Source organism: Harpia harpyja, chromosome Z, assembly GCF_026419915.1.
Source record: "Harpia harpyja isolate bHarHar1 chromosome Z, bHarHar1 primary haplotype, whole genome shotgun sequence".
Taxonomy (NCBI): Eukaryota; Metazoa; Chordata; class Aves; order Accipitriformes; family Accipitridae; genus Harpia; species Harpia harpyja.
This window is the reverse complement of record NC_068969.1, coordinates 79,713,304-79,728,326: the sequence shown is the minus strand read 5'-3', so window position 1 is coordinate 79,728,326 and position 15,023 is coordinate 79,713,304. Positions and strand designations below refer to the sequence as shown.

Below are 15,023 nucleotides of genomic sequence, written 5' to 3'. Positions count from 1 at the left end.
TACTGTTAAAGGCTAATTGGACTACAATCAGACCCACAGTCCCCTTCCCCTTCTGACCTGCCCTTGTGTATGCTAAGAGCAGTGAGGCAAACTAGCATCCTGCTCTGCTGCCATTAGCTGTTCCTGCATCACCATGCGGAGAGGCTGGGGTTTTACCTGTGTTGCAACCCTTATTTTGGAATCACTGAGCTTAAATTTCCAAGATAAGGAATAAAGTTTTTAAATGTTATTTTTAGCTTAGGTTCTGTTTTGGAAATGTGCACCTGAACAGTTTTCCTTCAAAATAAAACCTTGCATAGTTTTTTCAGGCAATTCCTTTACATACCTTGTATTTGGCAATACTGGCTCCAGGCTTTCCAACATAGCAGTGAGGCGTGCAGCTGCAGAACTCAGTTATTTCATACCAAATAATCCAAACTGAAACTTTCAAAAAGTGCTTTACTATGCTGAAATCAGTGATAGTTTTGCCTCTGAATTATGAAGACCCAGGACTGAATTTATGTTTTTAACCCCCTTTTTTAGAGAGGGTAAAGAATGGATTGTGCTACATTGCTCTTTTCCTTAATAAAAGGATTAAGTGAGTTTTCGTTTGTTTGGTTTTGGTAAACTTGCAAAACTAGCAATAAATCAAACTACTATTCTCAAGGTTCTGACTGCATCATACTTTGACCAGGCCCTCCAAATACAGCATTATGTCGTAAGGAAAGTACTTGGCTGTATTCATTTCACAGACATTGATTTCAGGGGAAAGTATTTTTTATTTTTAAAGTATGTTGAGTCTTTGATTCAGATGTTATGCCCTTCCACTTATCATCTTTATTAATCTGAGATACTGTGCACCAGTATCCACAATATCAGTCATTGCAAGGGCACTGCCACCATGATCAGCATCAGAACTTGTTGTAGGGTCCTGCCACAGCCATGGTGGTCCTCAGCCCCTTGTTTCTGGAGCTAGGTACCATTTGAAATACCTTGTGCAGCACCACTGTACGACTGAAATACTGTTTGTCTCTTTCAGAATAGTAAAAAAAAATCATATACTTTCTCTTTAATGAAGTCTATTGTCTTTGTCTCCAAAAGCCAAAGATACATACATACTTACAAATTGGATCTTGGAAACAATTCATTAACCCCATGGCTTGTTATAGATTTCTGCACTGGAAAAGGCACACAATATTGTGTGTATTTTTGTTAACTCAGACTTTGCCTTTTAAGATTTCATCCACAAATACGCTGAAAATCAGGAGGACGGAACTTCCAGGCTCAATGAGACCTACAGTTTCATCTGTTAGATGACAGTCTGTTGCTTAAAGGAAAATTAGAGCAAATCCCCCCATTCCACCCTTGCACATGAAGCTAGCTATCATGCATTGTGGAAAATTCCTTTTTGATTCTTGTGGAAACCAGTGACTCTTGAAATAAAAGCTTTCATTACCATTAGCTTGTGCATAACTTGAGGACTGATCTTATTGTTCACAAAATAACCAGTCTTTTTATTTTCTGCAAACTGTCTTTCTGTGAACTGACATGTTTTTGTTTATATGACTGTCTTCTTACAGGAAAGGATGGGTAGTCACATATACTAAAAGCAAACTCTTTATTTCAAAGGGGAAATTGGAGAATGAGAATAATACTTCTTGGTGTCTGGCAATGAGCACGTTTTCATAGGCACTATCATTTGCAAGATTTTGCTACAGCTGGTTTTAATTCATCCTGAAATTAAATTACAGGGGAAAAAAAAGAATGATATAAAGAAATAGAGAGGCAAAGGGAGAGAATGATGTGTCTGTTTCTTCAGTGACCTGTATTATTCTAGGGATGCTGAACCATTTTCATAGCATAGACTATAAGAGAGATTGATACTGCTGTCTATAAAGCTTCTGAGCTGTCCTTAAAAGAACAAATCCAGTCCAGTATGTTCACCGCTTGCATTGCCTGGTGTTGATCAGAAACTGGAAAGATTACAGGTATAAAGCCACACGTATACATAGTAAAAGAAGGAAAGAGGGAATCTGAAGATGGTTTAGGGTTGAATTGCGTCTGCTTTTTTTCTTCTTACTATTCATATTGACTCCAAGTATGTTTCCAGCCATTTTAGAATATAAGCATGCGGTCAAGAGAGCGAGTCATTTGTTTTTCTTTAGACAATTACTCCGAATGCAATGAAAACATGCTTTTGTATCTAGGTGAGTTGTTATACTAAACATTATGCAAAACAAGCAAAAATATTTCCAAACTGCAAGTCGGATTGATTTTTTTAGTAGGTTTTTTGTTGTTGGGGTTTTTTTCAAGCTAGCACGCTCTCATTCCTTCTTTTAGGCATGTTCTTAGCTGCCAGGTTCTCTCCAGCTTTTGTAGCAGACTATCATGCCACCTCATTTGCCCTTTCTCTTTTTCAGTGCTTCTGCCACTATGCTGGTATTTGCTTTCTCTTCCCCCATTTACACAAAAATTTGTCTGGAATGTGTACTGTTTCCATGCCTCCTCTCTTCATTCTCCTCCATTACCGAACCCCTTTTTGTGATTGAAAACATTTTTATTTTCCCTGATATTTTTCCTTTTATTGCACTGCGTTCTGAATCAGACCAGAAAAAAAAAATGAGAGGCATGAGACTGGCACTTCATTCCCAAAGGAGTTTGCTTTTCATATTTACTTGCTTATACCTGCCAACATGATGATGAACACTACATATAAAGCTGCTCTTGAGACTTTGCTTTTTGACATGAAAATAGACAATGCTGGAAGCTGCAAAATATTACTATATCTCTTTCAACAAGGTTTAGAGCAGTTCTGTTAAGCCTAAGATAAAATTTGTAGGTGGTAGATCCCATTAATCAGACCACCAAAACTTGTAAACACCAGTAAACGCTACCTGCAGCTCTTTTTTATATATACCTTGCTTTCTTCACTTGGCTGAAATACCAACTGTAATGACATCCCCCATTTTTTGGCTTGCATTCAGACAGGCTACTTCCATCCCTGTTTCTTATCAGCTCATGCTGCATTTTGTACACACCAGCACCGATACTGCCTATCTTACTTTCGACAAAATGACACTGTCTTCTTTCCATGCAGCAAAGCCCAGCCTGTTGGAAAGTGTCAGACCTAAACTTCCATGTAAGTGCCTAATTCTCAGAAGCATTGGCTTGTGTGTATGAGAAGCATCATCACCAGGCAGAAGTTTTTCAGAGCTACAAAAATGATTAGCAGGATTTAATTTTTCTACCCTCTGGTGGCTAGAAATGCCATGTAAAGTCTTCTGCAATCAAAACTCCCACTTTGCATTTTAAATAAAAAATAAATTTAAAAAAAACCCCAACTACTACACATATCTCCCTGCTAACACCAGATTTACTTAATGTCAGTTTACTTTTCAAGTCAAAATTCTTCCAAACTCAGATTATTTATTGTGACTACAGTCTGTTCTTCAAAATGCTGGATTTTAATAACTATCATCTTGTTTCTGAATGGGTGCATTTTAAAACCTTAGTGTGTTGTCTAGGAATTATTTCTTTGTGCTTGGAAACAAGTGCTTTTATTATGTTGCTAATGGTAGAAGCTTTGACTTCTGGATTTGCTATTTTCTCAACAAGCAGACTTGTTAATCTTTGACTATTAAAAAATAGAACTACCCCCCCCCCCCCATTGCTGCCATTCCGTGTAAATGCATCAAGAATCTTTGTAGACCAAACAACCTGGATCACTTCCATTACAGTGGCATTTCAGGACTCCGTTCAGGACTTTTCAGGAGTCTGGATGATTCATAGATTTAAATTCAGTATTTCTGATAATATTTTTATTTATTTATTTAATTATCTCTTTTTGATCTGCCAGTGTGGCACCCATGGTGCTTTTAGGAAAGTGTATTCTAATAGTAGGTACTTGTATTAGTTTTGAACTGAAATATTTGGAAGTTTTTAAAGCTGAAATACAAGTTACTGTATCTAATTTAAACACTTTAATATTTAAAAGGTATGAACAAACAAAAATTTTTAAATACCATGAAAAGCTGCATGTTGAATTATATGCCAAAAATGGGAACATACTTAAAAAAAAAATACTTTTTTTGTAATTGATTTTATAAATATTTCTAATGACAAACCTTCATGGAGGTTTAGATTTATACTTCACTGACTGTTTTAGCCCTCCTCTCTGTTCCATGTTTATTTAATACAGACTAGAAGCATCTGCTGATATTCCCCCATTTATTCATATTATTTCTCTCATGTTTCTCTCTGTCAGATACTGCAGTGTCTTGGGGTTGTCAGAGAAAGCTATAGTATGAGTCCCTCTCAATCTAAGCAGTTAAGCATGATCCTAATCTATTTAGAAGTTCACAGGAGTAGAGTAGTGAAAAACCTGGCTGCAAGAAATTTAATTCAAGCAGGCACTCAACAAGGCTTCAAGGCCGAGTGGAGTTTCTGTTAAATCCCTAGATCTCCTAAGTCTCTGTATTTTTATCTAAAGTTCTTATTTAGTCTTGGGCAAGCCTCTACTTGAGGACTTCATGCTTTCTTTCTCAGTAGGGAAATTGGTGCAGCTGAAACGCTGTGCGTACTTCATGGAACTGGTTCAATAAGCTGTTCTGTCAGATGCTACACAGAGTAGTCCAGTTGTTAGTCATTTTTTGCACAGAGGAAAAGCTCCAGGTATAGTAAATCTTTCTTGGCCTTTGCAAATATATAAGCACATATATTGTAAACTGTTTTAAGGTTCTTTGACTGTTTCCACCTATTGTAGCTTAAATATGATCTTCCACATTTCACCCACTAAGTAAACTTTAAAAAGCTTAACCCTCTTTTGTCCCATGAAATCTGATCTACCTATCACCATCAAGCGACATCTGGGATTCATCTTATCTTTTCCACTGGTTTGTTGATTAATAGAAATGGTTTTGAAAGGGATTCAAACATTGCAAAACTCCATGGACCTTATGAATTACAACAGGGTCAAATAGGAGGTCAAGTTAAAAAAAAATTTTGGATGTGAGGAAGCAAATGAAGCCATAATAATATGGCCAGCATTAGGTGCCTGAGAGGTGAAGATGAAACTCCTGTGTTTATTTTAAAATAAGTTTCATACATCAAAGGGGTTTCTGATCATCTTTAAAATGATATATATTTTCATCGCAGTGGAGGAAATCCTGACCTGATAGGATGAATGGAGATTACAGGTATCCAGCACAGGCTCCGTGTTTCAGGAATATCTCATGAGCCTTCACAAGATCAAGGTCATGAAACAGCCATCTAGGACTCACAGAGTTAGAGGTGGAACAGTTGTTTCCTATTCACTGGAAATTTTCTTCCCTAAAAAGTCTTAATGAATAGGAAGCTTAAAGATAAATGGACTTAGACGAGACTTTCAAGTTTATTAGTTCTTTCTGATTCTTCAAGGAGTGCAATGGCAGCAGTTCCTCATGTCTTCAGGGCCCCACAGATAATTTCCAAAAGAAAACAAAACTGGTACAATTTGAATATAGCACCAAGGCTGGATTAACCTGAAGCAGGACTGTAGTGCTTTGCGGCCAGATGCCAGTGCTACTGCATGCTCCAAGCCAAACACAGGCCATGCGGATGTGGTTAGCAAAATACCTCGCAGAACTACATAACCTATGCAAAGATATGCTGCCTTGGGTTCACTGCTACACTGACTTGGCCTGTGACTTCTGGCTGTCTCAAAGTGTGGGCACACCTTTGTCTGTCAATCTGTTGTGCAGGTAGACAAACTGCATACTGTTAAATAACTTCCAGGATCAGACCCTTAGGTGGAGTAAAACATAGCTTCACTCAGGCCAATGAAGCTGTGCTAGCTGGCAGCTGTAGAGGATCCCCTTCCACTAAGCCCCTGTGCACATACTGAAAGCAGGCTGATTTTTTTTAAAAGGGGAAAAGACTTTGTGGAGTCAGGGTCTACAGTTTCTCCTGTCCAGGAGCCAGCACTGCAGAAATGAGGCACAGGAAGACTGCCTCAAAACAGCAAAGACTCTTATCTAAAGGTGTGTGAAGAGTTTAGAAGAAAATAGAAATTTACAGCTTGAACAAATATGCAACAAAACACTGGCTTTGCCTTATCTGTTATTTCAGCAACTAGAATATTCATTTACAGGCTGTAAGCTTGTATCTGTCTTTCATTATGTGATTGCACAAAGCCCAGCACAAAGAGGCTCTGATCTCCACTGACATAATACAAACAGTAAATAGTAAGTTTAGAAAGAAAAAAACCCCCATGGACAAGAGATTAATAAGCAGTGCCAAGTTCTGTACAGTTCCTACCTTTTCAGTCTCAGTGACTTGTGTCTAATGATGGATAATATTCGGACCACTACTTTCCTTAACATTGTCCATTTGGTATAAAAAAACATTACACAGGTTATGCAGGTGTTATGTGTGTAGGTACAAGTACATGTACTTTCTTAACTGGAAGGAAAGTTCCACCCTGAGGGAAAGGGACCTTCAAGGCCATCAGGTAGATTTTGGATTCAGGATTTCAGTAGGAGAAAAGTGGTGGGCCAGACTGTGACCCTTTTTATATCTGTGTGCCAAGATAAGTATGCATGTCTGTGTTTCTGACTGCTTGAATGTATTCTTTGAGTGGCTTCAAGTTTCACATGAAAACTTTTTGAAACACAAGCTCTACTATTTAAATCCATTGTTTTATTTTGATCATGATATCAAAGACTGGAAGTATTTAACATTGGTCCTGGTCACCTGCCGTGTCCTGAAAGCTTGTTGTGTTGACTGTACATTTTTTCTTTCTTTGATTTAAAAATAAAATCCAACACAACAAACATAGTATTGAATACTGTACAAAGCAGGATTATGAACTCTGTATGTCGTGTGCTTTATTGGGCCTTTCTGTCTTTGTAAAAATAAAGCTATTGCAAGCCAGGAAGTTTCGAAGGTAGAGCCAAGCTTGAACCAAACAAGAGAGTTGGCTTGGATCTCTGCAACAAGCCTAAGCCAAGCCAATAGACCTGACTGTATTCACTTACGGACAGAAAAATTCAGAGAAGGGTATTCACCAGAAGAATTTGTGGCAGGAAATAAGGCCACAGTGTTCCTCTTTCCTTGTCTCTTCTCTATTTGAAGATAGAGCTAAACCAGACCTTGGGTCAGATTGTAACTGTCTTGTTCATCCTCTGTTTAAAAGCAGAAGATAAAGATCACTTTTTCTCTAATTATGCAGCTATAAAGGAATAATGAATTTCCCACATATTTTTCTGCTCTCTTCACTCTGTGCTGCTGTCCAAATTTTGTCCTGTATCAACAGTTTGCCCAGATCACAAAAAGGGCCTGATTGCCTCTAAGTTTTTCTGGAGATTTTAAAATCCAACTGAAATACTTCCAACATTTTACTTGGTTTTTTAATCTTCCATAACATATGAATAGAAAAACTGTCTGCTGTCTAAGTCCTCCAGCAGTAAAATTCCAGTTACAAGTTTGGACTTTCAACCTCCACTTTCAAAAAGGATGAATGAGCTCTGGATTATTGCTCTCTGATACATATTCTTCTAGAGCAAGATTTAGCCCAAATCCTTTTTTTCTCTTACACCTTAAGCCATTTAAACTTTTGTACCAGGAATACTATTCCCTTGTACTTAGACAACAGAACTTTTGACTGAAGCTTGACCCCATTACTTTTGGGCTGCATCACACTCAAATACAAAGCAAATTAACTGAAAATTGCTCTCACAGTACAAAGCAAATTAGCCGAAGATCTGTGGCTTAAGACCATGGCTTGTATGTGTGTATAGTTCACTGTAAGAAATGTTTGGAGTGGTGTGATCCTACATCATTCAACATTCAAACAAAATGGGCATAACCACATTGCCAGTCTACAGTGAATGAGAGGCCAGATTGGGCCTGGGTTTGGGCCAAGGGTATACAAATGACAAATTTATAGCCAAGATTCTGCCAATTTGCTTCAAGGGGAGATCTGAAAGCTTGATTTTTAAGACAGGTTTTATTTTAGACCTTAATACTAAACAATGATCCTTTAATGTCATAAAATAACATGCAGCCCCCATGCCATTCATTATTGAAAGTTGTAACAATCTGCCCTGTTTAAAAGAAGCAGAAAAGCATTAGTGAATGAAGGTGTAGAAAAAGGTCTGAGAAACAGAGTCGATTATTTAAACCTCAGAAGAGATATTTTGCCTCAATAGGAGCAAGATTTTCCTAGCTGGGAAGGTAAGTCTGTGAATAAGGTTGTCATTATTGATAATTGAATTTCTACAGGATGAAGTAGTTTGAGGACAAAGAGAGAATACAGGCATCTTATAAGGATATTGTCTAGTTATGTGGTTGTATATGTATATCAAAATCCTTTCCTATCAAGTCTATAATCAACATATATGATTCTCTGTAGAAAAATGTTACAGTCCTCAAGTAAAGGGTATAGCAGGTATTCATCTCACCTGGTATTTGACCAGGTATCATTGAGAAGCAGATTTCCTTACAGCAGCAAGGTGGAGGTCTATGGGACCTTAATAATCTGCGGCAGCCATATTGCCAACATTTGGGTTTTTGTCACAGTTCTCATTATGTTTAATGTTTTTCCTAAAGCTTAGCTCCTGTATTCCCATAATTATGTGAGAAATTCAGGTTTCTTCTAAAAAAAACAATGAATCTCTAGCCTTTGTGGTTGCTTGCACAGGAAAACTTGAAATATCATTCTTCAAGGATCAAAAACTGGAAAGGAAATAAAAAGAACTCATGTTTATTTTGCCTGAAATCTCTTGATTTTGAAGCCCTTCTTGCTTACTTGAGAACTTGACTCATGGTTTTCAGTGCTAAATGATGTCAAGAAAGTATATGTGAGTAAGAAAAGCGTCACGTTCTCATCAGCAAGGGACTTTGATTTTTATATCAGGTGTACTGGGTTCGGAGTAGGGTTTATGTGTCTTACAAGCCTCCTGAAGATTAACAGAGGGGCTTTTTAAAGGTCTTCTCAGTAAAATAATACTAAGTCACTAATTAAGCAAGTTATGAAATCTTAGGTTAAAGAAATGCAAATATGTATCACATTTTTCTGGTTCTTCTTGCCCTACCAACTGATTTAGGTCACTGGGGTGAAAAAAAGCTAGTGAGGAGAGCTTAAATAATCAAACAATTAAATCACATATTTCTTTCTTCTTTCTCTTCAAACAAAGAGGAAAATTTGTCTGGAAGAGAGTGGCTGTGCACACGCACTTCTCCACATACGTGCACAAGTGGAAAGAGATTCAGCAACAGCATTTCAGGGCTGCGATTAAGACACGTACAGTGCATTTCTTATGTCCCAAGCATATTTACACATGGTCTTGATGTTTTTTCAGTACTTTTGCAGAAAGAAGAAAGCAAGCTATAATTATCCAGTTGAAATATGTGTAGCTCTAGCTATTTCAATCAGTCGTCTTTGTCTAAACAGAAAAACTCTCCACATCTGGCAGCTGTGGAGCACAGCCGGCTGCATGATACTGTGACTGGCTGTCCCAAATAGACCTGCTGACCTTTTCCTCTTTCTTTTCTGCAGGACTGCCCACCAGAAGCAGGTGATTTTCGTGCCCAGCAATGCTCTGCTCACAATGACGTCAAGTACCAGGGACAGTTTTACGAGTGGCTTCCCATCTCTAACGACCCTGACAACCCGTGCTCGCTGAAGTGCCAGGCCAGAGGAGCGGCTCTAGTTGTGGAGCTGGCACCAAAGGTTCTGGATGGGACCCGGTGCTACACTGAATCCCTGGACATGTGCATCAGTGGCTTGTGCCAAGTAAGGAAAGCAGCCCTACCCTAATGCCTTTCTTCATGACCTGTCCCCTCAGATCTCTCTCACGTGCTCAATCTCTCTCCTCCTCCATACTTGTATCATTTTAGGGTCTTCATTTTAATTATCTGTTTTCATTCTCTTAAGTTGAGTTCTTCTACCTTGTTTGGAAGAGGTATACAAATTCAAAGGTTATTTTGTCACTTTATGCTGTTTCCTTGGGGTTTTTTGGAGGAATGTATTCTCAGTTTTGAACTCTTTTGTACAGTTAGCTGCTGTAGCAGATGTCATTTGAAAGCACCGTAAGAAAATAATGGTTTAGCTTTTAATTTGGATATACCAAAGTTTTCCAAGTTGTCGTGGTTTAAGCCCAGCTGGCCACAAAGCACCATGAAGCTGCTCGATCACTCCTCCCCCTGTGGTGGGATGAGGAGAAGAAAATAAAAAAAAGCTCGTGGATCGACACAAGGACAGGGAGGGATCACCTACCAGTTATGGTCACGGGCAAAAGACAGACTCAACTTGGGGAAAAAACAAAATCAATTTAATTTACTACAAATCAAATCAAAACAAAGATAATGAGAAGTAAAACCAAACTTGAAACACCTTTGCCCCACCCCTCCCTCATTCCTGGCTCAACTCCACTCCCAGTTCTCTCTACCTCCTCCCCCCAGCAGCACAGAGGGATGGGGAACATGGGTTGGGGTCAGATCATCACACGTTGTCTCTGCTGCTCCTTCCTCCTCGGGGGGAGAACTCCTCACTCTTCCCCTGCTCCAGCGTGGGGTCCCTCCCATGGGACACAGTTCTCCACAAACTTCTCCCGCATGGGTCCTTCCCATGGGCTGCAGTCCTTCATGAACTGCTCCAGCATGGGTCCCTTCCACGGGCCAATCTTCAGGCACAGACTGCTCCAGCGTGGGCTCTCCCAGGGAGTCACAGCCATCCTGGGGGGCATCCCCCTGCTCCGGCGTGGCCTCCTCCCCAGGCTGCAGGTGGGCATCTGCTCCCCCGCTCCCCTCCATGGGCTCAGGGGGGGACAGCCTGCCGTCTCACCACGGGCTGCAGGGGCATCCCCTCCTCTGGTGCACCTCCTCCCCTCCTTCTGCACTGACCTCAGTGTCTGCAGAGGGGTTCCTCTCACATTCTGATCCCCCTACTCACTGCAGGTTCCCCGTCTTGAATCTGTTCTCCCAAAGGAGCAGCCACCGTTGCTGATGGGCTCGGCCTGGGCCGGAGGTGGGTCCAACTTGGAGCCGGGGAAGCTTCTAGCAGCTTCTCACAGGAGCCATCCCTCTAGCCCCCTCCCCTGCTACCAAAACCCTGCCACACAAACCCAAAACACAAGCCTATGAAATTACATTATCTTTGAGGATTATTGCTCCCTGTAAGTCACAAACCACATAGCAGTAGATGAGGTACTAAACTGGAAAATCTCCCATTGGTTTGCTATGGGACTAAGCATGCTGCTACATCTCCTTGGACCTCAGCTTCCCTGTTTGTTAAAAGTGAGATATGAGGACTTTTTAACCCTTCACTTCACAGTGCATGGAGATCTATTGATCATTCAACCAATTTATTGGCATCCTAATTTGTTTTTATATTACCTTTGTGCTTTTATTTATATATTGCTACTCTTTTGAACCTATCTACATCAGACTTTAGTCTCCTGAACTGCATGTAAGCTACAGGTTGATGGAGGGGATGACATTTGTGCCATCTCTGTTAAGTAATGAATACACCTGAATCTCAGAAAAACTTGAGTCTACATTCATGCTTCAATGCCCAGTCTCCTTCAAATCTATGTAGACTTGATTTGTTGTTGGCTTTCTAGTGTATTTTCAGCCACTTTATGTGCCTTTGGAAGGCTTCCTGCCTGTTTCCTTTCTCTTTGATTTTCTGTTCTGAGCTAGAAGCAGTCCTGCAATAAATGAAACAGAGTAGACAGTTACTGGGCTAATCTTATTTGTGATCTGAAGAAGGCAATCATCTAGACCTCTTGACCTCAGCCGAGTGCACAAGTTTCTCAAAATTTCAGATTGCCTAATGAGACAGACTAATTTCAGTCTTTTGTGGTTTTTAATCTTTTAAAAACTTAACTGGAGGCACAGAAATCTGGATGGGAAAATCATTCAAAGTATTCTGCCTATAGTCGCCTGGAAATTAGAATCAGTGCAATCAGGCTCTATGTCAGGCTGATTTCTGTTTTGGTCCAAATATGAAGCATACCTTTCCGAGAAAACCTTCCCTTAGGAGCAGAGCTCGTAAGCATCCACTACTAAAACAAACTCATTTGCATTTTCATGACACTTCTTACTCCTAGAAGACTGAATGTAGCTGCACTATTACAACTATGAAGACTGATGTTATTTTTTAATTGTTTCTGTGGGTAGTGTAAGTATTTTAAAAATAGACAAATATAGTAGCAGTAGTATCCCCTTTCAGTTAAACTAACCCTTTCTTTATATAACCTAGAATGGTAGAGTAATTTTTAATGCATAAACACAATGACTATATGTTTTCCATGATCTTCAGCATTCAGTTTCTTTATCAGCATTTTCCATATACTTTACAATTACTGCATCATTTTTGAGCATGGCCAGAAAAAATATTAAAATACAAATGATCATGCTGCATTCCTCACAGTGAATAATTTTATATTTTGGGGTGCATTAAATTTAAAGCAACTCAAAGTATTCTTGTCACAGTGCATTCCTGCTAGCTAGTCATATCTTTATGACAGTAGAGGTACTGCATTAGACAGTTCATAACTAGATTTGCCCTAATTGTATGCTTTAGGACCGCAGCTGCTTCACTATCTATCACAGCAATAGCTAATACTACCTAAGCAGTCCAGAAAGGTAAACAGTATGAAGTTCGCCAGAATTAATTTCTTTGAAAGCAACATTTTTCTATACTCTCTATAAAGGCTCTTTTACAAGAATGGGAAACAGTAGGAGAACAAAGTGAAGCATTCTCACTCTGTAATATTTGTGTGAATAAGCTTTCTTCTGTAAGCGTAGTGAGTGAATGCATGTACATTTCAGAGGAGACAAAATATGATCTTAGAAGTTATTTCTATGCATTTGCAGTAGTAGCTGCAGGCTACCACTTACCTAAAATGGTTAATGTGCTCTAAACATAACAATTAGATCTCAGTAGTTTGTGAGAGTTCATAATGATCCTGGGTGTTCAACAGCGTTCATAATGATCCTGGCCTCAAACAACATTTTCATGAGATGTCTCTGAAACTGCATGATGTAGGGCAGTGCAGCAGACAGCTGTAACAATATGAAGGCATGGTTTGTCACAACTGCAGAAAATGCAGTCTCCTTAGATTTGTATTCAGTCTAAGGTCCTGAAGATTAAAAAGTAGAATTATGTTTGTTAACATGTTCTTTGCAAGAAGTACTTACACTATCTCAGGGATGAAGAGGTATATTTTCTCGATTGCTCAGAGCAAAACTACTGAAAGCAACTTTAAGTTTGCCATTCTAGTGGGCTTGCATTGATCCAAGTAGTATTTGACTCTGTCTTTATTACAGAGAAGTGTAGGGACTTTCATCATATGTTCTGATTACACCCCTAGGTATGATTTTTTTACTTAGGAGTTGGCAACCAAGAAGGAATTGAATGTCATTCAGCTAGAACACTTTTATAAGACATATAAGCATGCCTATTCGATTACAGTCTGTGCAAAAATCCTGAATTAGTAAGAGTGACATTAAGATCAGTGTATGCTTACGTAAACATAGTGCATTTTTCCCAGTGGAGTGTCAGCTCTCTGAACTAGCCACAGGGATATTTCTGCATGGAGATTTGGGCCAGCCAGTGGCCTGTTGTGTGCTCACAAGCTGTTCCTGAGGTTATTAATGGCAGAAATGAAGAGTTAGTTGTATTGCCTTCTGTGTGTCTCAGTACTTTTTCCTGATTAAATGGTGCTGGTTTTCACTCTCATTGGCAAATACGCGTTCGTTCACCAGATGAAATAGTTGGACATAACAAGATCCCTCTTTCATATATATCCCTTCATTTTTCATGTTTGGAGGTTTAGAATTATCAGTAGCTTAGTGGCATATTTATGAGTCTTTGTTTAATTACTAGTTGTTGAGCTGAAGTCTTTGTTTTACATGATTGCCACCTACCAGTTAAACTTAAAGTCAGAAGAGACTTCTAATTTTATTCAGGACAAGCAAAGCCACCTTTTTGTGTAGAACAAACTGTATCCCTGAATCTTTGATTCAATGAAGAGTATGGTTAGAGATTCTTAAAAAGATGTTTAAATTATTTTTATTTACAGAGGTAGGGTATGGGAGAGGTTATGCAGCTGCTGATTCAGACATGCTTCATGGCATAGGGCAGTACACGTGACTGTGTCAATTCAGGAATCATGCAAGCTGTGTATGTCTTGCCTCTCCCCATATTACGTAAACATAAATGTATTTACCTTCTGTGAAGATATGGGCTATATCTTGGCATCGTTCTTTGTGTAAAACACCTAAGAAATTAATGGGAATTATTTTCTGAGCATTGTTTTTTTCTTTCTGGAGTTTTACTTCTTAATCCATAGGTGACAGAGATTGAGCAACACTATTTTTCAGATGAAAACCTCTTTTTGTAATGCCTTTTATTTCTTCCTAATTGTCATGTTCCTTCTAACCATTTTAAATTCCTTTCTACGTGGATATCTGTGTTATTTGGGTCCCTTTTTCATTTTCCTTTTTTAAAGAAATACAGATTTCTTCTCAGATGTAGTATTTGTGTCTCATTTTGAGTTTACCTCAGGATACAGTATGCCCCATTGGTGTAATGCAATTAGCTTGAACCACCATGCTGAAGTCAACAGAATGCTCATTAAGAGAAATAGGGCTTTAATGTTCCACATTAGGAAATGTCTATATGGATAGAATTAATGGGGATCCAGAGCACAATACATTTTAAAACTTCCAATTTCTAGTTTAATTTTCCCTGGTTTAAAAAAAATTCCTGTACTTTAAATCCATTATTGGGTTTTTGAGGGTATAAGCAATTTCTGCATATGGCAGTTGGAGTTAACAAAGTTGGAGTTACTGGTCTCACTTTGCCAGTGATCCTCGATTCCACCTGTGAAGCTCAGAAGAAATTATCTATACTTTGTGGAAGCAGCATTTCAGACTCACTAATGACTGTTTGCTCTAAAGTGCAAACAAGAGTTTCCTGCTCACCTTCACATTCACTGAGGACAAGAGCTTTAAAAAACTTAGGTCTCCATTCTTAGCAGTAAAAATTCATTGTTTAT

At 39.0% G+C, this 15,023-nt stretch overlaps 1 protein-coding gene across 5 annotated transcripts in view; it reads left to right on the top strand.

Moving 5' to 3' along the window:
* Positions 1-15,023, top strand: part of ADAMTSL1 (ADAMTS like 1) — a 474,745-nt gene that overhangs the window by 312,075 nt on the left and 147,647 nt on the right. For all 5 annotated transcript variants that reach the window (XM_052776382.1, XM_052776381.1, XM_052776383.1 and 2 more), the window contains one exon: positions 9,515-9,751. In XM_052776382.1, coding sequence (XP_052632342.1) covers positions 9,515-9,751 — 237 coding nt within the window. The remainder of the gene's footprint in view (positions 1-9,514; positions 9,752-15,023) is intronic.